We start from the raw sequence: 26,981 nt of genomic DNA, 5'->3' as shown, positions 1-26,981 counted from the left end.
CTACCACCAGCTCTTAACCTTGTGCAGCACTGTCTTAAAAACGGGCACCTTAACGGGAAACGGCTTGGGCACCTTGATGGGCACATATTTGACCACATGATAGGGCACATGCTTCTCCACCGGCACCGGGATGTGTTTCTCCACGGGCACGGGAATCAACCGCTCCACCGGAATCTTGAGTTCCTTCTCCACCGGCACCTGGACATTCTTCGTGATCGGTATGTGGATGGGAACTGGCTTGCGAACTGGTATGATGACAGCATGCGAAACGGGTATCTTCACCTCTTTCTCCACCGGAACATGCTGCTTCTTGACGTGCTTCACCGGCACATAGTTGATGATATCCACATGATGCGAGTGGTGGGTGTGGCCCTGGCCATGACCACTTGCCTCCGACAAGTAGTTGGAGCTCTGCTCCTGGCCAGCATCGGGATGCTCCTCGTAGTCATCGGCACCAGATCCGCCCGAGGCGGATGAAGCCGATGCCACACCGGATGCGGATCCGGATCCAGAAGCTGATGGGTCATGTTGGCCGAAGTACGAGGAGTGTTGCTCCTGCTCCTGTTGTTGCTGCTGCTGCTGCTGGTGGTAGAGTTGCTGCTGCTGTTGCTGGTGTTGCTGTTGCAGTTGCTGCTGCTGGTGGTAAAGCTGCCCCTGATGGTCATCATATCCAGAACCCGACTCGTACTGCGGCAGGAAATTACCCATTGAGATTTTATCGTACGCATACGGATGGGCCGCCTGCTGTTCCGGTTGCTCCTCAGGCGACCAGGAGTCGTAGCCCTGCTCCGCACCAGATCCCGCTGACCCATAGCCAGGCAACAGACCACCACCACCACCGTCACCGGGATAATTGTAGTGCTGTTGATTGTTCTCCAATCCACCGCCAGATTGGCCATGTCCCGAGCCAAAGTCATGGGCTCCAGCTGCTGCTACGGCGGCCACCGCGGCGGCATCTTCATTGTGCTCCTCGTAAATGGGTATCTCCTGTTTGGTGGAGCCCAGGGCCAGTGCCTCCGTGTGGGTGGGCGCCACCGAGCCGTAGCCATTGGAAATGTGCCCCAGGCCCGAGAGATTTGTTAGCCCGTTCAGCACCGAGGCGAATCCTTGCCGGTGGCCTGAGGAATGGCTGCCACTGCTGCCGAAGGCTCGCCTGTCGCCCGCATCACCTCCAGGAATTTTGGCCGAACCATAACGATGATTGGGATGGGGCTGCTGCATCGTTTGATCCATGGGCAGCCATCGATTGTCGAACAAAGACCCCATATTGTGATAAGTTGGGTGGTGCTTCCTGGCCATCTCCGCTACGCTGGAGGAGGAGCTGGCCCCACTCACTATTGTCAATATGGTGGTGGCGGCTGCAATGAGCGGCATCTGCTGCAGAGGATAATACAAAACGATTTAATATGCAAAACACTTCAGACGAGCTAGGTGGAAAGCAAAAAACTAGGAAAAGGATTCGCTTGAAAAATATCTATTACATAATTCCATACAGTAGGTATATAACAGTTTTTAAAAACGTATTTTTATAATAGTGAACCTTTTAATCTCAATTTTATCTAGTTTTAGGATATGTAAACGTAATACAATATATTTTACCTTTTCTATACATTTTCTAACATACAAAATCTCTATTATTCCTAAGTTTTTAAATTAAATTTCACTCTGCTTATGGAATTTAAAACTCAATTGGATTTTTTTCTTGTTCTCCTAAATTCCATTTACTCAGTCTTCCTAAAAAACAATATTCCAAGAGTGTTGATCACTTTTAATACCACTTTCATCCTGGTTCAAGAACTTAAACTTTCTAGATACTCATCTTCCTGTTCCATAAATTTCTGAACAAGCTTTATCTTCAGTATTGATAACTTTGAATATCAAACTGATTCTGTTTTAAGAAATTTAAACTAAATAGAATTTTATTCAATACATTTAAAAAAATGCTATTTCAAATTTTTCAGTTTTTTTTTGAATATATAAACTTTTTAAATTCTCTTCTTCCTTTTTAGTAAATATCCTAACACACAATATCCCCAGTATTCCGAGAGTATCGCCTATAAAAAGTGCTGAATGGCATGGCTTTGTATTCCAGAATTTTTGCATAATTCATTTTTAATATCCTTGACTGCACTCCTTGACTCCGCCACTGCAATCCATTCCTCTCCACTCCACTCCACTCCCTCCACACTCACCAAATTAACGTTCGCCATTTGGCCTGGTGGGCTTCGAACTCTGGCTGGGATGGGATTAGACCTTGATGGCTGCTGCCCGACTGCTGCGATGGGAATGTGGCCGAAATGTGGACGGGACAGCGTTTTTATATGGCTGGCGACTAGGACAGATCTGCTGCGAGGAAAACTCTTACACAATTTGCAGCTTCAGCTGTGTTGATAGAAGGCGGTCGGCCAAAAGTGAGTGTTTGCCATTTGTTGACCCGACTTAAAAAGCCTGCCTGTTGCCTGTCTCCTTGGCCATTTGCCATTTCTCTCGCGCCTTAGCTATGCATTTATGAATTAAGTTACGCGATCAATTCAAATCGCAGTGCAGAAAAAGAAAAAGAAAATGTAATAACCAAATCATAACGAAAAAACCGGATCCCAGACACTTGGAAAAACAATAAAGTTCAAAGTCATTTTCCAAGACAACGACAAGGAATTAGTCGAGTTGGCACGCGCCTCCATCCCAGTGCAGCTTCATTATGATCTTGCCACGATCACGATCTCCGGTGGCCTTCATGGAGCAAAATAAGAAAAAGCAAGCCGCGCTCCTTCAGTGGATTGGATTGGAGTGGATGGCCAAAAGTGGTTGGACCGCTTCGGGAAATGCTGGACAAAAGCTGGTGGCTGTGATGGCTGTGATTCCCCTGCTTAAGGCCTTAAACATTTCCATTTGCCATTGTGTTTCGGACTTGCCTTCACCTTTTGCACAAAAAAGGTTAGTTTTAATTGTTTTACCAACCTTTTTTTTTTGGGTTCGATCTTTTTGTAGACCATTGTTTGGTATGGTTTTTTGCTTTGGCTCAGCAATGGGGCGTGGCGGGGTAAAAGTGAACGCCTTTTAAGTGCACCTGCAGACATGATGCTGCTGATTATATTTTCCTTGCCAAGCGTAACAGCTCGTTAGTATTTTCAAGTGATTTTCATTTATTTTCCTTGGCTGCCTTTAGCTGCAGATGCAGACCAGAGACTCCAGACCCCAGACCCCAGACTCCAGGCCGAGATGGAAGAAAGGCCAGGCCAAAAAGGAAGTGTACTGATTTGAAAGGAAACAAACATTTCCCAGCTGCCCAGAGTTGCAGAGCTTGGGCCCTGGCCTCTTATCGCTGCTCCCGCTGCCCTGCCAGTCACTTTTCAGGCTATTTTTTTAGGCGAAATTCACGCTTACTTCATTTCAATTACAATTACATGATTCCATTTCTCCCGCTCGCTGCTCACTGCTTGCAAATGCAAAAATGATGTAACTTAGTTGGAGGCCAACGCGATTACCTGCCTGTTACCTCCCCTCATATTCTATATCCAGTAGTAAAATCTCCTCTCTGTGGAACAGATCCGGAGCAATCAATAGCTTTGAGCCCGCTCAAATATAAACAACATGAAATCGCTTTTTAAATACTATATTTTCGCTTTCCATTTATGTTTCTCGTTTTTTTTTTGGGTTGCGCAGCTCAAACAAATGACACAGACGGGCACAGATGCAGATCCATATTCAGATACAGATACAGATACATATGCAGTATGCAGATACAGTTACAGATACAAATGCCAGCGCTGAGCGGGTTATAAAATAAATAAAACTGTTTCATATTTTTGTGCTGTGCTGGACGCTTTGCTTTCGAGTCGTTTTAAAAACTCTTTCAAATGTTGTGTAATATTTTGCCAGCCCGTATATATCTTTTTTGCACCAAAATAAAAATAAAAACACAAAATATGCATTTCAAATGCCAGTTTTTCGGGGGGCGGGTGGTGGGTGTGCAAAGCGGATACGCCTGTCGGTCGAATATCCTATGTGCAACGTACTCATATTTGCATTGTATTTATGCACAGTTTTATTGTTGTTTATTGAAACTGTGGGGGTGCAACAAAGGCTATTGGAATTTCAGTGCCTAAATACGAGTGCCAACAAAACTAAGCACACACTTACATTTTGTCAACTGGTCCATTTTCAACACCACAAACCTGGTTATGTCAACCGGAAAATAATAGTTGGAATTTTACGTTACCGAAATGGGTTATCTTCGATGAAAAACGAAAGAATTTGCCACTCTCGACACATTTTGTGGGTTCAAAGAAAATTATTGCCTTGCATATATCACACGATATAGCTTATAGAATTTTTGTGTTCAAAATGTCAATCATTTTGTAATTATTATTTTATTGTATTTTTGGTGAGGTCAGTGTTTGTGTTTTAGAAAGGTTTTAGACCAGAAAAAAATGTTTTCATGGAACTTAAATTTCCAATTGCAGTGATTGATTATTATTATTATTGAAACATCTGCAAACAATTAACTTTGACTGATTTATTTTAGTTATGACATAAATAACCAATTTTAACTTAAACCATTCATTTTAATAATTTTAAAAATGATTTCTCGTAACATATATTAAATCTTTAGTCTTTAGAGGTGCCCCATTTAATTTTCTTTTATGCTGTACTTATTTTTTAAACAAGTAACCATAAAACTGCTATGATTTTGTACATTTTTTGGTCAAAACCGAACCAGTTTTCTTTGCTGCTGCTGACCAATTTCAGCCACTTTTTTCCTCCCCCTAAAAATTGACGTTTGCGTGCCGAGATGCTCGGCATTGGATGTGCAGGAGTACGCCCCGGCGTATACTTAATTGCGAGCGTGTTTATTATCTGGCTGTGCTGAACGTCATGGTCGTAAATTAAAATGACACGCTTTGCATATCCTCCCCACCAACACATGCAAACCAGCGCAGAAACACATACACACACACACAAACGGCAGCAATAAAAATTTTAATTATTCAATTAAATTACACTTGAAGGCGTTGCTCACAGTTCAGAGTTCAGAGTTTGGCGAAATGCGAAATGACTGACGGCTCATAAAATTGACACCGCCGCAATTGCACGAACAGGGGTGTGGAGAGTGGAGTGCGGCGTGCGGGGTCCTTATGAAGTCCTTTCGGGCCCAAGGACAATGCATTCGCACGGCGAAATCATATAAAAATCATGTTTATTTAATTTGCATTACAAAGGGCCGTTGTCCCAGCCGCCGCTCGTTAAATTCACTCCGCCGACCGGCACGCCCACGTTTTAAAAAACAATAAGCCGTATAGCACGTAAAATGATTAGCAAATATGCCCCCGAAATAGGCAGATACAAGGGAGTACGGGGGGGGACAATAAACCAGGGGGACATTAAAGCCCGCCAAGGTGGGACAGCGGGCTTAAAGGAAGGTGCCTCCGAGGAGGTCAAGGGGCAGGGGCCGTTGGGCACGCAATCCCCTCAGCGGCCGGGGCATTGAGGCAAGGCACGCATATTTAATTAGCTTCATGCACTGCCGTTTTGTGGGTGGGCGGGTGATTGTGTTTAGGTGGTGGGGGGGTTTAGGAGGTGGTCCCAAAGACGGTGGTTGGTGGGTCGTCCTGGTGGGCGGACCTCGGGAAGTTAGTGACCGCACTCGAGCTGGGCCACAGTGAAGATCCTCTCGGGGGAATCGCCAGCGCCAGATTTGATTAGGTATTGAAATGATAATGGATTACAGGCGTCCTGATTGCGTGGGTCAACAAAATATCTAGTGGATTACGAAAGTGATTTGCTAGTAATAGATACTCTTAAAGTTTAGTAGCCACAAGACAATTTCGTTCTTAGAAGTTGCTTCTTTTTATATTTTGAATATTTATTAAACTCATGAACTACATATTAATTTCTTTAAATAAAGTGGCTTACAGTAATTGCCCTAATTAACCTTTTATGAACCACATTCATTTACTCATAAGCTCCCGATAAAAATTCAATATTATTTTCTTTAAATAAATTTGCTTTATAATTCGCATAGCAATTTTGGCAACTAATTTATTGCATAAGTTCTCTAATCAGTGGCTCACATTATTGAAAAACGCTTTAACAAGTAATTTAATTCGTATGCTATGTGTATGCTATCTCTAATTTATTATTGTCAGACCTTAAAATCGGTTTTCTATTAGAACAGACACAATTGGACTTAAATAATAATAGTAGTTTAATTTTAAATTAGAGAATGCAATTATCTGATCTGTAAATATATCTTTACATTGGCAATTAGGACATATTTAAACCTTTAAATATAATTGGTATATTATATTTCAGTAACAGCAGGTTATTTTTGATTTGTCTTTAATCGATTTTCATTTTGTTTATACCCGTATTAAGGCAATTATAATTTGGGGAAAATCTTTGGCTGGGTTTCACCGTACCACTTTACTTTAACTCCGTGTGAGGGAATATGAGCTGAAGAGCTGACTAGGCACATTTTATATGCGTGTCCATGTCGTTCCTCTGCTGATTTTTGCCGCTGTTCACTGGGTTTCTGGCTGTTGTTGCTCTTGTTCTCGCATGTATTTGCAGTTGTAGTTGCTGTTGCTGTGTGATTAATTCGCGCAAAGAGTTGTGCGCTTCCGTTTCCGGTCGCTGTTGTTGTTGGCGGTGCCACTTCCACCGCCACCGCCCAAGCTTTTGTGTTTCACATTTCACAGGAGGCTGATTTGTGCTTAGCTCTGGGTAAACTTGGGGGCGGGCCACAATATTAATTGTTTTGTGCCCAACGAGGCTTAAAAACACATGCTCATGTAAGCCACGTCCGCTGCAGTAGCCCCTCCACATCCTCCCACATATATATTCCTTTTTTTCACCGAAAGCCCCCCCGCTGGCCTTTTCATGTTCATGTTTGAAAAATCAGAAAACGCACAAGGATTCAGGAAGGGATCTGATGCGGAGTGCAGAGCGGAGTGGAGCGGAGAAGTGGCCAACATTTGACGCTTTAGCTTGGCCCCAAACATTTAAGATAAGAGCGCCACAATGGGTTCGTTTGTATGCCATTAATATGAAAATCAGACACACTTATCTTAATTAGTTAGTCGCTCATAAAAGGGCCAGCTGAAAAGTCAACCAAGCAGCTCCTGGGACATAGTTACCGGGTTTCAACTAGCCAGGTGTAGGTACCACATACCTACAACAGAAAATAAACACACGCAACGGGGTTCGTTATTTCATTTTTTACATTTCCTCCTTTTTTTTAATCATATGATATTTCCAGGGGGTGTGCTTGCCTTTGTGTGCGGCTTCTAATGTGCCAGCATATACAAATTATGGTACTTAACATGTAATACTTAATTTTGTAGAACAAGCGACGCGTTTAGTTTTGGGTCTCGTTCCCCAGGTCTGTTTACCTTCCTTTCCCTTTCTGTTTTTTGGTCTCCAAAGGCGCATTTACCTACAGCTAATTCGCGTTGAGTATACGTCATGTGGCGCACGGCGAAAAGGGTTGCCAACAAACAGTAGGAAGCACCAATTAAAACCAGCATTTTACACTGTGTGAGTTGTCTTCTTTCTTGATTCTTAAATATACTTAATATTAATATAATACATTGACTTATTTCCTTAAAATATTTTTAGATGCATATGAGTGTACTTATTTCTTTCTTTTTTGACTATGGTATACTTTACAAAACAAAACCTGATGTGAAAACTTCAAAAGAATTTACAAATACCTATTTAAAAATACATTTGATATCTTATAATAATTTAATAATATAATAATTACATTAATAATAATATTAAAAAGGGACAACCTGTTTGAAAACCTACAAAATAAGGACTTAAATGGATAAATACACCAAAACTTAAAACTTTTACCTTATACAAACAGCTATCAGTTGTTGCATTTTTCAAATGATGTATTTACCCAGCGTTTTTCAACATTTTGCCAACAATTTGTCTGAGTGCCATTTAGTTGGCCGGGCTGGGAGTCAGCCAGCCAAACGCCCACAAAATGTCATCGGGGCCAAGAGACTTTTAAAGAGAACTCCAGACCAGAGCTCCGTGCGGCGCAATCGAATGAACACGATGACTCCTTTGAAGGAGCTGCCGTTGAAGTTGAGCTGATTATTGCTGCTTTCTCTATGTGTGTGTGAGTTTAAGTCCGTATCCGAGGGTGATTCCTGGAAGCGAGCAGCTAATTTAAAATGTACACGACTGTCGGGGACACGGATAAAATAATGGCGGGATGGATGAGGGGGAGAAGTCGCTATTTATGGCCATTACCATGAAGCATTCAACTCTGCCGTTAACTGCCCGAATGCATAAATTAGCAATTGATTTTTGCTGCATTAAATATTTAAGATGCATAACTGAACGTTGGGCACTTGGTGGCCCCCTTAAATTGCTTGTTCAAGGGTTGACTTTAAGTTTTGACCGCGCTTAAAACGCAAGATTATCAGGAAAATGGCTGGCGCAGCCCGCTAGTCGCAACTTTTTAAGACCCCTGACAATTTGAACTAGCAGAAAGTTCAAATGTTTCGCTGCTCGTGCACTTAGCAACACTTTAGCTGCCATCTCCTGGCCCGCCCCTCGTTTTAGCCAGCTTTAGTTAGGGTTTGTACGTATACGTACACTTTTTTATGGCTACATTGTGCGTATATTCTCCTGTTCTCTTTTTTTTTTTTGCTCAATTCTCGTAATATCTATAAACGTAATTGGATATGTGGCCGGGCTGACTGTTTGACTGGCAAAACTTTGAGCTGCTCATTCGAAGCTGGACCCCCGCGAAACCAGTCCAAAACGCACGCCACACGTCTGTTGCGCCCGGGAAATTGGCAACAATTGTAGCGAACCGCGGAATGACGGTCATAAAAAGTTTTTATGAAAATTTTCTAAGCGCGATTTGGCCTTTGCCCTTGCCCCTTTCACTTCCCCCGTCATATCTTTTCTCTCAATTGCCGGATAGGCAATCAATTCGCCAATTACGCAACTTGACGGGGAGCGGAACGCATGTTATACGATAAGTGGCAGCGGGGGACAGCCCTTAAGACCCCTCTGAGTTGTATAGTACATCTGAGAAAGAACACTGAAAAAACAATAGTCCATAAACCTTTAAATATAAATTCCAATGAAAATGAAACGCTGATTTTAAAAATACAATTAATTAATCATTTAACGCTTAAAAACTTACGTTTCCAATTCAATAAGTTAGATTGTACACAAAGGGTGCTAAAATTTTCGGACTCCCTTAACCTTTACAAATGTGTCTAAAAGTATGCAATAATATACTTTGAATTTCAATGTTACTCAGAATTCTAGCAAAGTAAAAATTTTTGAGGCATACTTTTAGACACCTTTTAAACCTTTTACAAGACCCTACCTATTTATGTGGCCCATCATATGGATATTTTTCCTATTGTATAAATTTAAAATTACAAAGACCTTTTTGGCATGTAAAGAAATACCTTAACACGTATATTTATGAGGGCTATTTCTATTGAAACCGCACACAAAAAAATAATCCCCTTGTAATATTTTCTCCCAGTGCAGCTGATCTGCCTGCGAGGAGCTGTGGCAACATTGACAGTCACTTGGTGGTTTTCCGCTTCAACTTTGGCAGCATGTCAAGTTCGTCAGATGGCTTCCGCCAACAGCTGCCTTTACTCTTAGCCGTGACCGCCACTCTGGCCCACTCCTCCTCCTCATCCACCCCTTTCACCTCCCCATCCTTTTGGCCCAACGATAACTGGCTGAAACTTTATGGCAAATTTCGTGCGTTAAGCCTTTTGACAGCTGCACCAATTTCAAGTATTTTTCTTAATTTTTCCAATAGATTTCTCCATACTTTTGCGGCTGCAACTTGAAAGTAGCCACAGAGGGTTGTAGATGGTAATGGCCGAATGGGGAAAGGGGGAAAAAGCCCGAAGAAGGAAGCTTGGTTTGAAAACTTTGGCTTAATGTTTGCGCATTTTATGAACCTGCTAGAGGAGCATGCAACTCGACGACGACCAATACCAACAACTATTTTGCACTTAGTCGCAGTTGAAGCATAAAATTGATTTTTAATTGGAAATTGTTTGCATATTTTGTGTCCGGCCAACCAACCTCTCACCAGGTGAAAGTGAGCCAAAGTGCATGTGAGAATTTCGCCAGCAATGAAAAATGCAAAAAATAAAATTTTAAAAATCCCTGACCCCAGTGAAAAGAACAGAAAACTTCAGACAACATAAATGCATACAGTGGTAAATTGTAAAATAAAATTTGTTAGGTCTTTAGAAACATTATAAAACTCATAATATCGAAGAGAGTATTCTACCAATTGCTATGTTATTACGTTTTTACATTGTATGTACAACTAGCCACAAAAGAACCGACGTAAGGCATTGTATTTTTACTAAAAACCGTTTTTATCATTTTTATTCTAAACAAACGTTGTTGAAACGACATTGCCCATTCAAAATAAACCTCTTCGAAAAATATGTATAAATTTGGCAAATAGACAAAGAATAAACATATATGTGCAAAATTTAAATTGTTTATTTTTTAATACAAGTTTTTTTTTAGTACCCTTTTATTGGGTCACAGTTCGTATAAAAAAATATTCGGCTTTATTGTGTTCAAAAAAATGAAAGAATAAATATATCACGCTACGAATAAACGTCTATACTTTCAGATATTTAAATCAATTTACTTAATATTTATATAAAGATGTTTAATCTAAAAAATACATAAATGTGGGAACAAAATTAGTAGAAAGCAACAATGTGAATCGAATTCAATATGACATTGGATATAAAGGGTTTCTTCAGAGGTCGTTTTTAAATATGATTTGTTCTTGTTCAAGGACCACTGTATTTGAGCTACTTACATGGCATGTCCAGCAGTCGATCGTGCTACTTTCGATCCAACAGACGGCAGGAAATTGAATGCACCCAAACCTTCCCGATGAGTTTGAGTTTGAGTTTATTAAAATTTTAAATCAAACATCCGCAGAGCAAGCAAAACAAAACGCGAGTGTCTGCGAAGGGGGTGAAGTGCATCAACAATGCAAGAGGTGGTGGGTGGCAGCCCGATGTCCAGTAGTGCCAGTGCCAGCAAATGTAAACTAGGTCAAAACCCACCGGCCAAATCGCGGTCGACGATTTCGCTGCGGTTGCAACACCACCACCCCCCCCCCCCCCCCCCCCATCACCACCATCACCCACTGCAAAATCCACCGAAAGTGGTGCCAACTGTCGAGCATGCGCCGTTTTCTGTTTTCCGGGGGATTCCCCTGCGGCGAATTCGCCAAAAAGCATTTCACTTTGGCACTCTGACACAAAACAACACCATAACACACAACACAATGTGCCGTGTTGTCTACAATTTCCCTTTTGTATATCAATTGCATTTCGTTTTATGGCCTTTTATTGCTTCATTTTGGTATTTGGTGTGTTTGCCAAGCGGCGCCCTGTGCATCGCGTGTCCACGGCCCACGGGGCACTGGATACGGCGATTGGGGGTTACGGGTTACGGAACACGGTCTACGGGTACGGGTACGGGTTCGGGCCAAGGGAGTACGGACCACGGGTTAATGATGCCACTTGCCGGCAGCAGAAGCGACAAACAAAGGCGCTGGGAAAGTTTGGCTTCCCGCTCCTGGCATTCGACGTGGCGTGTCCTGGCACTGCCAAAAACCACAAAGAAATGACAGTGGAATTGGGTACCATTTATGGGACGACTCAAAAGATACCCTTTTTATAACATTCCTTTAGTCAACTTTTTGCGACTGATTATAACATCACGAAATAATAATCCTTAATTTTAATTCTGGATTTCATACTTAGTGGTTTTTGAAAATGTGTGTAATTTTTAAGTATCAAATCTGATTAGAATTGTATTATGATTTAGTGGTATGTTGATGATGATGTTATAAAATTATCTAAAGAGATTGATCTTAAAACTATTTTTATATTTTAACTTTAAAAAAGTTTATTCTAATAGATCTTAAATTTAAGAATCTTAATATTACACTATTACACACAGGTTTGAGTAGATATTATGTAATTATCTGAAAAGACGAATTTGATATAATGGTAAGCTGGAAAAAACATTTATGATTCTTGATTTTATAGTTAAACTATAATAAGGCTTTACTAAGAGATCTAAAATTTAAGAAAACCAGTGAAGAAAATCAATATTTACAATCAAACAACTAAAATTTAGATATATCAAACTAGTCCTCAAAATCGCACTACCCCCATTCGGTTTGTTCCGAAAAAGGACATGCTGCGACCGCCTATCTCATGTCCTTTGTCGAGGCATGTCTTTAGTCATAACTTGTTGTTGTCCGTGTTGCTGGCGGGTCATGTGCATGTAATTATTTTAGTAAAAATATGTGAATGCAAATACTGTAGGCCTCATTCTCAGTGCAATGTGCATATTTTATGCACTTTTGCTTTCCGCTTGACAGCAAAATTTATTTGACCGAGTTATTTTTCATGTTCCCGTTTTTGTTTTTTTTTTTGTTTGTAATATTTTTTTGTATTTTTGGGAGGGGGCGTGTCACACACAACAAGGACAGCGACAATAGCGGCGTTGACAACAACGACATTGCTCTTGAGAATTACAGTTATATTTTCGCAGTTTAAACAAAAGACTTTTAATTACATTTCAAGCCACGCACAAAAGCAAACCGGATTTAAATTTCATATGCAAATTTGTTAGCAACACTCGCGGCCCAAACGAGCAAACTTAATGGCCAACAAATTTCAATCGAAGTCGCAAAGAAAAGTGAAAATATTTGCTAACAAAACATTTGCTCCCTTTCCGCTTTTTCAGCAGCCCTTTTCTCTGCCTTGGCACAATTTTTAGAAACACTCAAAGAATTGGATGCCCCATTTTTAAGAAAATCTGAGCTATTATGATAGCAGTATATTTGAAACTTTTATAAGGTAAAGTCAGTTTGTTTAGCTAGTTTTGAAATTATAATTAATTTTATAATAAGTATCTTTCACCTTGAAATATTTTTTTTAGGAAACATCACAAATATATTTTACTAGGTAAATTCTAAGATACACCTAATATTGTTTGACATTTTTTGGTTTCTGTTTTTAGGAGTGCAGAACTCCCAAAAGTGGCAAGGACTGGCACATGGCTAATGATAATTATCAAGCTAACACACTCGCACACACATGTTCCAAGGCTCTCCATAATAAATATTTGAAAATATTTCTGCGTAATTTTATTTCCCAATTTCAAGGCAAATGTGTGAACAGTTGCGTACGAATATGTGCATGATTTTTGGTGGGCCGAAGGGTGCTCCTTATGTAACTTTTCCAGGCGTACTTTCGCGCCTTTTGCAACTTTTGCGTTTTCATTATTTTATTTAATTAGGTAAATGTATGCAAAAGCAGCCAGCCCATGCATATGTATGTGTGCTCACCCACACACACGCATAGCGCAACATGTGCCTCGGTAATTACAATTACTTTTAATAATGTTGCTTTAAATGGGCCAAAAAGGGTTCAGGTTTAGGCTCCTGTTCTCAGAAAGCTAAGCAGGGAAATTAGCTTTACCGCTTGGAAGAAATTTAAACGCATTTGGCTTCGGGATAAATCCGAAAATCATTATCCAGATTAATTAGGGGCCTTCCTTGTCTAAGCAAAGACATCTTGAAAATGAAATACAGGAGCATGACGAAAAGTTATCTGTAAAGACATAAGCTGATTTTCGTTTATCATATAATCTAAAGTTTCTTCAAATGTGGCTAAGTTTATTTTTTTTAACGAATAGAGTAGCCATCAGCGAAAGGCTCTAAGGGATAAGGAAGAAATTAAAAGTAAGAAAATTGTCTGCTTTTTTTTTGGAAAAAAGTACGGCAAAAAGTATTAGTAGCAATCATTTATCCAGGTTTAGCTTTGGGCTTTCCTAAGTGCTACATTTTTTTTTTTCATTAATCTGTCTCTTTTAAGTAATTCCAAGCAAATAAAATGTGGTCATTTTCGAATCTTTAACAGAGTGTGATATTGGCAAAGAGTATCCTCTGTCTGACATAGTTGAAAAAGTTATTAAAGTAATTTTAATGAAATACGATATTTTAGTTAAAAGAAATATTTTCCCGGACGTTTTATACACAATTCAAATTCCTAAGTATAACACAAACGCAGTTTTAGATTGACTGTTTCATGCTAAAGTTAGCTGTTATACAACATGTACAGTTTTAAAACCTCGAACAAAAATAGTATGAACAGTTTGAGATTCACTGTTCACAACTGTTTTGTAGTACTTTAAATGTAAAATCTTCTAAAATATAAATAACTAATTTATTGAAGCGATATAGAAATATTTACATTTCTATTTAACTTAACTTTCTCTTCAAAAACCATTTATAAAATTAAAAGCTACGCTCCAATACATTAGTCTTAAAAGCACTGTCCAGCCTTATTTCTAAACAAAAAACTCTTTTTTTATTTTCGTAATACTTTTTGCTTGTTTATTAATATTTTTATTGATTTTGTATTTTTATACATTTTTTATTTTCGGTTTAATACATAATATACTCCCGCATATCCATTTGGTGATAAATTCTCCCGCAAATCTAGAATATGTGTTTCTTCCGCTTGTACATAATACAATAAGAATAGCTATACAATTAAAGATAGAAAAGTGTTTGACTTAAGGCTTACAAATTAGACGATGTCTTCCAGCAGTTAAATAACCAATTAAAGTTATGTCATAGACAGAGTGATAGGTATTAAATAGATACAAATGAAAAAGTAATATTAATAGTAGGTATAGCTGTAAACATATATCGTACAATTTGAAATCACTTTGAGCCTGGGCTCAACAGCATAAGCTCGTTATAAACGAAAAGAAAATCTCAGCATAAAACGCAAACAAAAACAGATCTTGCGAGTAAAACCAAATCAAAAACTGCGAAGCATTCAATAACCAATCGCTAATGAATTAAAGGCCATATGGAAAATTCTTTCCTTGATTTTCTCCGTTTTTTTTTTATCTTTAAGGGAGTGGATCAGCGTGAGCTTGGAAATAGCAACAAAATATATTTAATCTAATGCACCCGGGGCGTAATATCGATTGGATCCGCTCTTGAGCTTTTCATTTATTGTATATGGGTACCCAATATATCTTATTCTTCTGCCCAGCTTGGTATGATTCAAGTAATTTGTGTATCGTAGGCCGAGTATTGACTGTATATGCCTGTTTGCATAGGGTATAGAAAATAATTTATACATTTTATCCATTTTTCTGTGGGTAGCAAAGTTATCCATGTCATTTCTTTTTGAGTAGCTAGTGGAAAAGCGAGTCTACGCATATATATATATATATATATATCGTATGTGTGTGTATATACATCAAAATATTTGTTTAATTTACGCGTACTTGGCATATGTATAGATTTCTTTATGTATACTTTGTAAAAAAAGAAAATTTAGCTACTTCTCGCAGATGCGCCTGCTCTACCGCAAATCAGGACAACAAAATCAATCAAAAGATACCAGCACGTCTCGCTATCAGTTCTCGCTCCGTGATCCGTGATCCCTGATCAATGCTCTCCCACCTCCCATCTAAATATCACTTTCCGGGCCAACAGTAACTAAGCAATCGAGCCGCACACAAAGCCTTAGTCTAGAATTTTACAATGTTGCATTGTTTGTTGTTGAATATGTTTTGTTTGCTTTTTCTTTTTTGTTTTTTTGTTTCTTGGGGCGTTTGGGGTTTGCTGTCTGTTGTCTGCCGTTGACTAATTGGGATGACTTGGACGCTTGGACTCATGTAGACGCTCAACGCACTCGCGATGTGGGTCTGTAAGAGAAGATGGGCATGAATATGATGTGATATATATTATTTTGAAATGATAATGGGAGAAACCACATAAGAAGGTTGATCTTTAATGTTAGAACTCAGAAAAATTAAAAAGTTCAACCTTTCTATATCGTTACCAACCCAAAGAATCATCACTTACCTGGGCGACGGGGCAACCGCCTGACGTTTGGGCGTATTTGGCGCTGTAACCGCCACTCGATTGGTGGGCGTACGTGCCCTGGCCGATGTGGGTGTTGCGGATGTGGGCGTGGTTGTGCCGACCAGGCTGTAACGCTTCGGCTGCACCATCCTGCTGGGCGATCGGGTGCTGACCTTTGCTCCGCCGGCGGCTTCTTGGGCGCTGGTAAGTCTGTTAGGGCGGGGGGAGGTAAAAAGACCGGGTTTGTTGTGGCTTTTAGTGACAGTCTTGGGGTTGGCTGGCCGAGCCGGTGAGGGCGTGGCCATAACGGGAGCAGTACGTGACGAAGTGGGCGTGGAACCTCTGAACATCAGGCCCACAAACAAAATCAACATCATGCAAAATAATAATTTCACGCAAGGATGGCGATTGGGTTTACCAAAAATGAAAAGAAATAAATTTTGTAAACGTAACAAGACCAAAATTAATAATTTTGAATTTTTCATTCGAGGATTTGCAAGTGTGTATCATTTGAAATGTAATAAATCCCCATTCAAAAGGATCCTTTTCAAAGTTTACGTGTTTGCTTTTCCTTTGATTAAGTTTAAGCATAAAAATACTGACCTGCCCGCTGGATAGCTCACTGGTCGTGGAATCCTTGACCTTGGCGCCGAGTTGGAACCCGTTGAGGTGGCCGAGGTGGGCGTGGAGCCGCCGCTCTTAGTGGCCGCCTCGCTGGCCAGCTCCTTCAGCATACTCGAGTCCTTGCTCATCAGCTCCCACTGGATTTGCAGGCGCTTGAAGCGATTGCTCTCAATCTTTCGCTGCTCTTGCACATCCAGTGTGTCACGTTTCAGTGCCGCCACGGAGATGTTGGGGGAATTGGGAGGCGTAGCGAAGCGTTTGGCATGCTGCTGCAGTCCGGCCGCCACGCCCTCGTCATTGAAGGACACCTTCTTCTGCTGGCTAAGCACGCGGCTCACTTCCTTTTTCAGGGCGGCAGCATCGTAGGTCACCTGCTCGCCGGAAGACTCTAGGATCGACGCGATCTCGGCGTAGTACTTGAGCTCTGAGCGCGGCAACGAGGCCAGGAAATTCTCCGCCCTAGCCCTGGCATCGAGATCCTTGCGTGAAAGCCTCTGTTTCACCGGTTGCGCCTGCTGACTATGCTCCTCCTCCTCAAAGACATCGGCCAGTTCGTCGGTGGAGCCCAATCCGTAGTTGTGCGGTGGCTCCTGCAAGCTGCGCCGCTTCTCCAGCTTGGACAGCTTCTGCGTCTGCTGGGTCTGTTGCTCGATCATGGAATTGCGCTTAGAGCGCGCCTGCGCGGAGTGAGCCTTGCGCAGAATACTCCGTGGCATGGGTTGCGGCGGGGTTTGAGTTAACTGACTGCCGGGACTCGTTTCCACACCCGAATCCATGCGCTGTTGGTCATACTGGTACACATACATCTGCTTCAGCGGATCCACATCCAGCTCGGAGTCCGTTAGCAGCGTGGATGAGCCACGATAGCCAGAACTGGGCGGCTGACTGGATCCCGAGCTGGAGGCCTCGTCCATCTGCTGAGTCTGCTGCCCCTGGAAGTACTTGGCACAGTCGCAGATGTGCGTGCGATTTCGGCGAAGCGGTGGCGACATACAGAAAAGCGGGCGCTGCGATAGCTCCGCATCCAGCTGCCGCACCAGGTGCTTCACCTCCGGAATGTGCTGCAGCCGACGGCGGTATTCCGTCGGCAGCAAGGTGGCCAACGACTGCCAGTCGGCGATGTGCTTGTAGTCCAGCGTCTTGAGGATCTCATCTTCGCTCACGCTCTGGCTGTTGCTGCGCTGTTTCTTCAGAGATCCCGAGCTACTGGTGCTGCCAGCTGCTCCATCCAGCGTCATCTTGTAGTTGAAGGGCTGGAAGATCACATCAGTGCTGGCATTAGTCTTAACGAATCCCAAATCGGGCAGTGCGTAGTTCGGATAGATCACGTAAATGGGCGCCTGGCACTGCTCGCCGAGGTTATTGAGTTTCTCGAGGAACGAGGGCGGCACGCAGCGATACCGGTCGCTCAGGCTGCTCCGGGTGGTGCTCAGTGATCCGCAGGAGGTCTGCATGGAACGTGTGATCATCTCAGAGCTGGAGGCGCACGACAACGGTCGAGTGCTGGTCCCGCATCCCGCTTCCGCTCGCCTGGGCACCTGGGTCAGCTGCTCTGAGCTCGCCTCCGAGGACATCTGACTGCCGGTGGAAACCTGGGCTGCCAGTTGGTACAGCTGGGGATTCCTTAGCGGCATGCTGCGCCGACGATGTGCTGGTGAATTGGTCGCCGTCAGCGAGCCCGTGGAACTGGAGGTGGCCACATCATCGTAAAACACTGCCTCGGATCGGGCTCTCAACTGACGTCTGGGCGTCTCCGTTTCCGGGTAGTGCTCCTCTTCGTCATGGCGACTCACTGCCGATCCTTTGCCCGAGTCGTTCATGCTCTTCTTTCGCAGACGCTGCTCCAAGGAACCACTACTAGAGCTGGCCGCATCACTGGATGGCCAGCAGCCCGAGGAGACGTCCATGCAGGTGTGCGCACTGGCCTGGGCTCCGAGATCCTCTTGACCGCCACTGCTGTTGCTGCTCTTTTGCTTGATGAACAGCTTGACTAGATTGAAGGCCGGCGGATTGGAGGAGTTGCCAGAGGAGGCCGAGCCGGAAATGTGGAAGTTCTGGCTCTCCTGCGAGCAACTGCAGCGATGCTTGTGGCGATGGTGGTGCGAGTGGTGCGGCTGCTGCTGCTGTGGTTGCTGTGATGTGGGTGTGATCTGTTGGCTGGGCACCTGCTGATCCGCTTGCTGCTGCAGTCGCTCCGAAATGGACACACTGATGGATATGGGCATCTGGCACATGGGTAGCAGATTCCTGGATCTGGACTTGCACGACTCCATGGTCGAGGTGCTGATCGCCTGGGAAACATTCAATTGAACCGCCTGTTGTCCACTTTCCTCCGGTCGCTGCTCCTTGTGGCAACTGCCCGTCATGAGTTCCTCGCTCTGCAAATTGGGCAGACTGCTGCTCTTCCGCACGGAGCACTGTGGTAGGTGTCTGGTTATGGTGATGGTCTCCGTGTTATTGTTCCCCGAGGGATACCTGCGGGCGGGCGAAACAAGAAGTAACGAGCGTCTTTACCACAACAGACACGTCGAGCGTTTGGGATTACAATTTTGTTGGCGGAAGGTTTTCATTTTCTGGTTCTTTAGGTAGGAAGCAGTGTCGGGTTTTCGGATTGGTTGCTGCCAGGATGTATGCCTTCTTTACCTGCCGGCGTCTGGCCTGCGTTTATTTGCATACTGCTTTGGGTTTTCTGTTATCTATCCTGGCTAATCGTTTTGTGAATGAGTTTTAAGCGGGCTAAACCCGTAATTGTTTTTCTTAGCGATTGACTTTCCTGAACATGTTTCACGACCCAAAGGCATAAGCCCTTGAAGGTTAGCATATGCCCGCGTGGAATATACGCAAAAAAAGACCCAGTTCCCATTTGAAATTCCCTCGAAACGCGGCCATACGTTAATATTTCGGCCGGCAGGCAAATGGAACTAAATTGAATTCAATTGAAATGACCCCACACGATTGCAATGAGAGCGAACTGCAAGGAAGGGGAAAATGTGTAACATCCGCCGGTCTTGATGATGACATTTGGCTTTGAGAAGCTGGACGTAACAGCCCACTCATTAGTTATCTCATTTTAAGTTAGGCTTATCTTAAAAATTCTATAGATATTTCAGAGAACCTATGGCCATGACTACATTTCCTGTTTAGCTTTCTAAGACCCGGACAACAACCAATCCTTAGGATCATGTTAGAATCTGATGCGGTGAGTGTATCTTTTTGTGGACCTACCTCTGTAACCTGGCCGCTGATGCTGTGGCCGCCTGTCCCTTGGGCGACATGGGACAGAGGGGCTGGAAGGCCTGGGCCGAACGCGACATGGATACCTCCAGGGCCTTGTTGCGCTTCACTATGTCCTCCAGATTGCTGTGCAAGTTGATGCAGTTCTGTTTGTTCCTGGCTGCTAGGTCACTAGGTTCCGCTGTAAAACCAAGAAAAGGGCTATCAGTTCGAATCCCCCACAGAGATACTCCAACTACTCACCATAGAAACTGTCGTCCGAGTAGAGCACACTGCCCTCGAAGGCGATTGTATAGTTGTCCTTGTTGCAGGTGAGTATGATCTCCCCGTCATCCGGATAGGCGTCCATGTCCAGGGAGTCCACCGAGATGTGCGACTCCCTCACCGGCGAAAAGAGCAGCTCGGACTTGCAGAAGGAGTTGTCGATCAGTTCGTTGGTGGAGGTAGTCGACGTCTGGGACATGTTGTGCGGCATCATGTTGCTGTGGTTAAGCAACTGTTGCTGTTGCATCTGCTGCTGCTGTTGCTGCTGCTGCTGCTGGAGAAGCAGCGATTGCTGGAGGCGACTGTTGGCCCCGCCCAAGCTCTTGCAATAGGCGGGGAGCTGCGAGAGCAGGGAATGTATGTCCTCCGCCCGAAAGCTCTCCATGTCCACCTCGGCCAGATTGGCGTCCAGGTTCTTGGCCAGATCCTCGTAGTAAATAAGGTCCCCCATCGCATTGTACGAGGCCGAGAGGGAACTCAAAACACTTCGCTGCATACCGCCGCAGCCATCTCGATAGCCGTAGTCCAGGAACCACTGGTAATCGGAATTGTCGTGAGTAAAGTCGTGCGACGAGGCCAACGAGCAGATGAGATTGTTGCCACCGCCATTAGTAGTTTCCCGCATCCCGCCACCACCACAAAGCATCCCACCTACCCCAAGTTGTTGCTGCTGCTGCTGTTGTTGCTGCTGCAACTGCTGCTCGTTGCTGCGACCTCCTGGCGTGGTGGCATTGCTATTGTAATCCGACTCCGGAGTGGCCGCCATCTTGCCCAGGATAAAGTTATTGTTGCCCTGAAGCTTCCTGGAGTTGTCGTTGTCACAGTAGAGCAGACCACTGGAGTCCTCGCCAAACAGTAGACTGTCGCTGGGAGTGATGAGGCTGCTGCTCACCTGCTCATTCAGGATAATGCTGCGCAACGCGTTGTTATACCGATCCAAGTTGCTCAGCACAATGGCCACATTCTGCTTGAGACTCTCCTCGCTCAGTTCCTCGCCGGCGGCATCCTCTTCCACATCGCTGCCCAGCGATTGCAATTGCTGCTGCTGGCACTGTTGCAGGTGTTGCTGCTGCAGCAGGCGATCGGTCAGCTGTTGCTGCTGGTATCGCTTGCCAATCGTCGTATGTGCCGTGTTGCTGAATGGCGAATTGCTGGGACTGTTCAGCGGATTCCGGTAGCTGAGCGGGGAATGTGGCGATGATGATGATCCGGGCAGAGTGTGGGCAGCCGTGTTGTTGCCGTTGTTGAGCTGGCTAAAGGGCAGAGTCTGCTGAAATTTATGGGGGCGCTGATGTTGCTGCTGTTGCTGTTGGGCCAAGCGTTGAAGCAAATGTGGATGAGAGTTGGGATTGGATGGGGTGAATGCCTGCTGGTGAATGGGTGAGTTCTGAAGGGGTTTCTGCTGAGATGCGGTGAAATGCGGTTTGCTGTGATCGTTGTTTGTTGAGAATTCTGTCATGCCACGTCGAAGTTTGGTTCCTGCAAGGAAACAAAAAATATATTGATTAAAGTCTGGTTCTATAAAAAGTTTATACTTGTAAAGCTAAAATCTTAAAGATTAGGTTCGCCAATAAAAATACCTTATCGATAATCCCCCAGGGCTTCTCCAATGTTAATTGTCCAATCAGCATTGACACTGAACTTGGCTCAATTAAGATGCCACAGCACCGGGGCGAAACTAACTCCAGCTAATGATGTATCCCCATTCCCATTTGCACTTTCCTTCCCCTAATGGACATTAGCGTGCCGCACATTTCGGAACCGTAAAAACCTGACGGAGGCGCCCATCTATTGTTGGCATGTTTCAATTAATTTTTACGATGCCAGCCCCGGTCTAGCAAATAAGGATGACACTAGTATATGGGTGACAGCCTCCCTCTATTCCAAAAGTTGTAAAAATTATTTTTATACGTCAGAGAGATTTTTACGAGTCAACACCCATGGATCGGATCGCATTGGATCGCTCTGTGCCATCGTCACTAAAAAGTTCAATTGGAAAATGTGACATTTTCCCATCTTCCCAAGCGCTTCATGCGGCATGCAATGCCTGTCCGCCAACGGCAATTAAAGGTTAAACTTGATGGTATTGCATGTCTCAAGGCGGTAGTTCAGTGCTTAGGAAAACCTCCTCGTTTGCCGCATTGCTATCGATTGCCGTTGCCAGCCGACTTTCGAATTTCGACTTTCTTATGCAATTCATTATGGTATCGGGCACAGAATTTAAATATAAATTTAACTCCGGGCATAAACAAATCAAATGCATGGAAAAAGGGGGGAAAATCGAGAACTGGAACCTCCCAGAAAGTGCAGACACAAGAGATTATAGTATATTTTTCAAAAGATTTTCATCCGTCTGACAGAACTTTTCCTACAGCCGACAAGTGGCAAAGCACATGTTTTTCCCGCCCGGCTATCTTTCATCCTCTCCCTCCCCCAAAAAAAAAAAAACAGATATGAAAAGGAAAGTCATTTCATATTTGGGCCAGCGCAAGATTACGGACAAATAAAAATATTTTTAATGCATTTTGTGTGTAGATATGGGATGCATATAGCAGTCGTGCTGGGAGGGTGGTCCGATCCAGCATCGGGGCAATGGCCAGGCCCAGTGCCAACTGCCATTTGCCGGCCTCTCGGAGCTCAATTAAAGTTAATTGAAATTACAAAAGCCCGTCTCGAGATGTTCAAGAGGTTGTGTCAGGGCGGAGCCCAGAAAGAAACAACGTGGACGACGCTTTTTACGAGAACAAACCTTTTAAAGCACCTCTAAGCGGACAAAGCAAAGTTAATCAAATAAATATAATTGCTACAAAAATTATAATAATTTTCTTTCTAAATTAAATTTAAAAATTTTTTTTTTTCTTTTAAAACAGAGATTATAATTTGCTTAATTTTAATAAAATTATCAACTTTAAATTACCCTTGTTGTTATACTCCAATTATACTTTATTTTAAGCTGTGATTTTCCTATACGTTGTTAGTTGACATGTCTACATATAAACCTCATTACTCATGAATACATCAAATAATATTAAAATGTAGGCTAAAAGTTGATACGAATTTTACCGAATATGTTTTGTACTACCTCTTAACATCTATCGAATAATTTTATAAATGGTTAGGAATGCAATTTCTTAGTAAATATGCCAAAGGTATTGGGTTTAATTAAAAGCTAAGACTTAACAACTGCGCACCTTGGCCCACAACTTTGCCATTGTTTTGATGGTTAATATTGTTGTTCAGATAGTTGTTTAGGTAGTCATTGTCATTGTTGCTGTTGCTATTGTGGTCCACATATCGCTGCTGCTGCTGTTGCTGTTGCAGTCGCTGCTGTCGCAAATACTGTTGATTGCAGGTGAGACCCGCTGATGTTGTCGTTGTCGCCGGCGGCGATGGCACGCCCTGTGCGAGCAATTGCTGTTGCAGGCGTCGCCGCTGCAGCAATTGCTGCTGCAACAGCTGCAACTGCTGCTGCTGCATGCGCTGGTAGAAGCGAATTTGCTCGAGTTGCTGCGGGGTCACGCCAATGTTGCCGTTGGGCTTGGCCCTCTGACGATGTTGCTGTTGCTGTGGCACATAATAGTTCTCCTTGGAGGAGCTGTTGCTGTCGCAGCCGCTGCTGGTGCTGCTGCTGTTGCTGGTGGCACCGGCAACATGTTGCCAGCAGGTCGAATTGCCGTTGGCATCGTTGTTGTTGTTGCTGTTGGAGTTGCTGTTGCCATTGCCGTTGTGCGGGCAATCGATTCCGGCCCTGGAGCAGGCGGCACAGCGTTTGGAAATGTCTACGAATCGCATGATGAACGCTAGCAGCAGCAACAACATCTAGTTGCAAGCGAATGTTGCTGCCGGTTTATTTTTGGCCAGTCCTCTGCGGACCAACGCTGCGATGAGATGTTGCCAAGTTCTTGGCAGAGTCTTTTACTTTTCCACTCACTCTTCTTTATTTTTAGTTATTGGCTCTTTTTTTTAAGCGGTTCAACTCCATTGATTGGTTGCACATTTTGTTTGGATTTCTTTCGGCATTTGATTTTTGTTTTCTATGCTGCACTTTTCATTTTGATTTCTTCGTAGTTTTGTGCTATTTATAAATGTTGTTTTGCTCGATGCGTAAGTTTTCTCTCTATACGACACATGGACCAAGTTTTATACTGATATATATGTACCAAAAATAACCCAGAGTGTGTTGTGCTCTGCTACACTGTTCAGCGCACAAAAAGTTTTGGGTCTGTTGTGATAATTTCGGTGTGAGAAGCATATAAAAATAATTTACGAGTTTTCTGCAGTAGGCTCCTGACTTTTATGTTTTCCCAAAAACTTTATTGCGGAGTTTCGACGAAAAGCGCCTAAAATTATCCCACTACAACAACAAGATGGCATAAACAAAGGCTGCAGCAGTGCTACTGCTACTGTTACCATCGGCGATTTATGCCCCTGCGGTTTGGGCCAACCTCGAAATGCAATTCCTTTGCCTTGTTACCGCGCCAATTAACTGCAGTCGGGGCTCGTTAGCAAAAGCGTTAGGAGCAAACCCTCAAGGCGCCTAATTTATGGGTATACATTTCCGAAAAAAAAAAAAATAAAGAAAAAACGGAAATGGCTTTCCCTGCTGAACAGGGCTTTTGCCTTGAAGCTTTGGCCAGGTTCGCAGGTGTCTAAATTTAAATCTCTGGCCGAAAAAACTTAGACAAGTTCAATATTATTAACTTGTCGTACGACTTTTAGCGAGCATGTGTCATAATGTTTGCTATTGAAATCTATCTAGAGCGCACATGAGCTTGCCAAAAAAATAAATATCCACCTGGTGCTTGGCATAATGAGATTATATGATATATGTGGCATATTTGATGACTGACATCAGCAAAAGAGATTATTTTATTATCTAGCGGAAAATGCACCTGCAAAAGCCATTGCATTTGTTTGGGAAACGCCCAAGAAATGATATACCTAAGAATCAAGCCCAAAATCAAAAATGAAATCTAAAATACTGAAAAAATGCCACACAACTGTAGTATTTTCTCAACATTTTTTAACTTTTTTTCTTTTTTGAGTGTAACGTTGCAGACAAAGAATCGCAATATGGCAACCACCCACCGGGGAAGCGCCCCAAAAGAAACCCTCAGGACTGTGGAGCAATATCGAAAAAGGGAAAGTCTTGGGAACGGGCAGAATACCACCGAGGAGTGCTCAGGCGCACCAAGGACCTGCCTCGGAAAATGCCAAACGGCTTCCCACATCTGGCAATCAGCCAAAAAATATATGGAAACCAACACTCTGCGAAAAGGGGGGATATCAAGAAAAGTGCTCTCGTATTGGAGCGGCATTTAAGCAGCTCCGATAAACACGGCGGCAACTTGTCCATGGCCACGCTCCAGCTGCCTTGTATTTGCCATCAGCCATGAAGTTCTTGAAACCATCATAAACATTAAGCAAAGAAGCCGACGCACTACGAAAATAATGCGAAAATTGCAGATGCGTTTCGATTTCGCACGCAACTCATTTGGATTTCTCTTTGCACCTTGCAATTACGGTCGGGGCAAAAATAAACAGCGCATGTATCTTAATGCGAAAGTACAGTTTTCCCCCAAGTTGGAGCCATTTGGTGTACCTGGGCAGGTTCAATCACATTTTGAACTTTACCAAACTGTTTATTTAGGTGTTTGCATCCCAGAAAAAGGAATTCTATGGAAAATGACACATTATTTTGGCATATAATGGGGAGAAGTGTCTTTGAATTATCCACTAATGAAGATAACATGTAATTACATTGGAATATTTTCAATTGGGATTGGTTTACTAAAGATAGCATAGTGTCACACCCTTAAAATTGCCGCAAGCCTTCTTGTGCCAACATATAAGTACACACATTGTTCTAGAGAATGAAAACATTTTAGTTTAGTTCAACGTACTTGTTGGCCTACATTGCGCCTAGAAAACGCCAACATAGAAACTCTTTCTGTGGAGTATATACGTTAGGCCCGCCAATTAAATGAGGCAGCCCCAGAAAATGCATCTGCAGATGCGGCTGCATTTGCAGATAGAGATAGGGATAGATGTAGCCACATTGTCGATGTTGTTTCTAGTTTGTGGCAATTGTAATTACGAAATCATCAAACGCATGTGTGCATATCGACGCGGAAGTCTTTTGGTTGGCGAAAAGGTCAAAGCTATTTGTGAAACTGGCTAAATACAAATGCAGATGCAAATGCAAAGATACAGTTGCTACTGACAGGCGACAGGCAGCTTATCAGCGGGTCGAAAACGCTGTGATTTGGCGTAAATAAACACATTTGGCATGCCAAACTAATTTTAGTTGATAAGATAAGCACTAAAGCGGGTAGAAATGCAACTGACAACCTCTAACCGATTAGATATTTCGGATGATCTCATTTCCTACTGCAGAAAACTCATAAATATTCGTTAAATTCTGGCATTACTTTACCCAAAACGGATTGCGTATTAGATAATCCCAAAAATTGTCGTTTTCAAAGAGAACTTTAGTTCCTTTGTTCGTATCAGACACTACAAAACAAACACACACACAATCTTTCGGCTACTGATGCACTTAAGATGGCCAATCTAACGAGTATCTTGGAGATAATTCAGTGGGGCTGGGCCCACGCACAATTAAAGCCCTTTAAGTGATTGGGCTGCTGCGTCACACAAAGTATCTCTACGAGTTTATTATTCACACCAGACGAACGAACAAACGAACGACGAACGCGTAAACAAATTAAGCGAAATGTGAAACGAAAAATAAAATATATATGGAAATAATCAAGGCTTTCACAACCGACACGCTCCGCACATTTTCACAGTTGCACCAGCCCAAGGAGACTGACTGAAAATGAAAATACGCGAGCGGGCCACGACAATCCGAAATGGGGAAAAAATGAAAGAGGCGAAGCGACGACTA

At 43.1% G+C, this 26,981-nt stretch overlaps 2 protein-coding genes across 8 annotated transcripts in view; both read right to left on the bottom strand.

The window, feature by feature from the left end:
• LOC119563466 (neurogenic protein mastermind) lies at nt 1–2,210 on the bottom strand. 2 transcript variants are annotated; one of them, XM_037876875.1, is made up of 2 exons: nt 2,193–2,210; nt 1–1,377 (listed from the first exon to the last, which is right to left on the bottom strand). In XM_037876875.1, exons 1-2 carry the CDS (start codon nt 2,208–2,210, stop codon nt 1–3), a joined length of 1,395 nt encoding a protein of 464 aa, XP_037732803.1. The 2 variants fall into 2 exon arrangements, with proteins under 2 accessions (XP_037732803.1, XP_037732804.1); XM_037876876.1 differs by having other exon boundaries at nt 1–1,374.
• A 12,231-nt stretch (nt 2,211–14,441) lies between these two features.
• Nucleotides 14,442–26,981, bottom strand: part of LOC119545716 (serine-rich adhesin for platelets) — a 29,127-nt gene continuing 16,587 nt past the window's right edge. Inside the window, exons 1-8 of one of the 6 annotated variants that reach the window (XM_037851527.1) lie at nt 26,508–26,894; nt 23,263–24,188; nt 20,727–21,550; nt 20,051–20,606; nt 19,799–19,988; nt 16,553–19,081; nt 15,950–16,291; nt 14,442–15,789 (exon numbers count right to left, since the gene is read on the bottom strand). In XM_037851527.1, the coding sequence (XP_037707455.1) occupies nt 15,768–15,789; nt 15,950–16,291; nt 16,553–19,081; nt 19,799–19,988; nt 20,051–20,606; nt 20,727–21,550; nt 23,263–23,890 (5,091 nt within the window). In that variant the 5' untranslated portion in view covers nt 23,891–24,188; nt 26,508–26,894 and the 3' untranslated portion in view covers nt 14,442–15,767. Of the gene's footprint in view, nt 15,790–15,949; nt 16,292–16,552; nt 19,082–19,798; nt 19,989–20,050; nt 21,551–23,262; nt 24,189–26,507; nt 26,896–26,981 lie in introns of those variants that run through there. The other 5 variants (XM_037851529.1, XM_037851530.1, XM_037851525.1 and 2 more) reach the window with 5 other exon arrangements.

Source organism: Drosophila subpulchrella, chromosome 3R (assembly GCF_014743375.2).
Source record: "Drosophila subpulchrella strain 33 F10 #4 breed RU33 chromosome 3R, RU_Dsub_v1.1 Primary Assembly, whole genome shotgun sequence".
Lineage (NCBI taxonomy): Eukaryota > Metazoa > Arthropoda > Insecta > Diptera > Drosophilidae > Drosophila > Drosophila subpulchrella.
The sequence above is the reverse complement of the archived record's forward strand: the minus strand, read 5'-3'. Positions and strand labels throughout refer to the sequence as shown.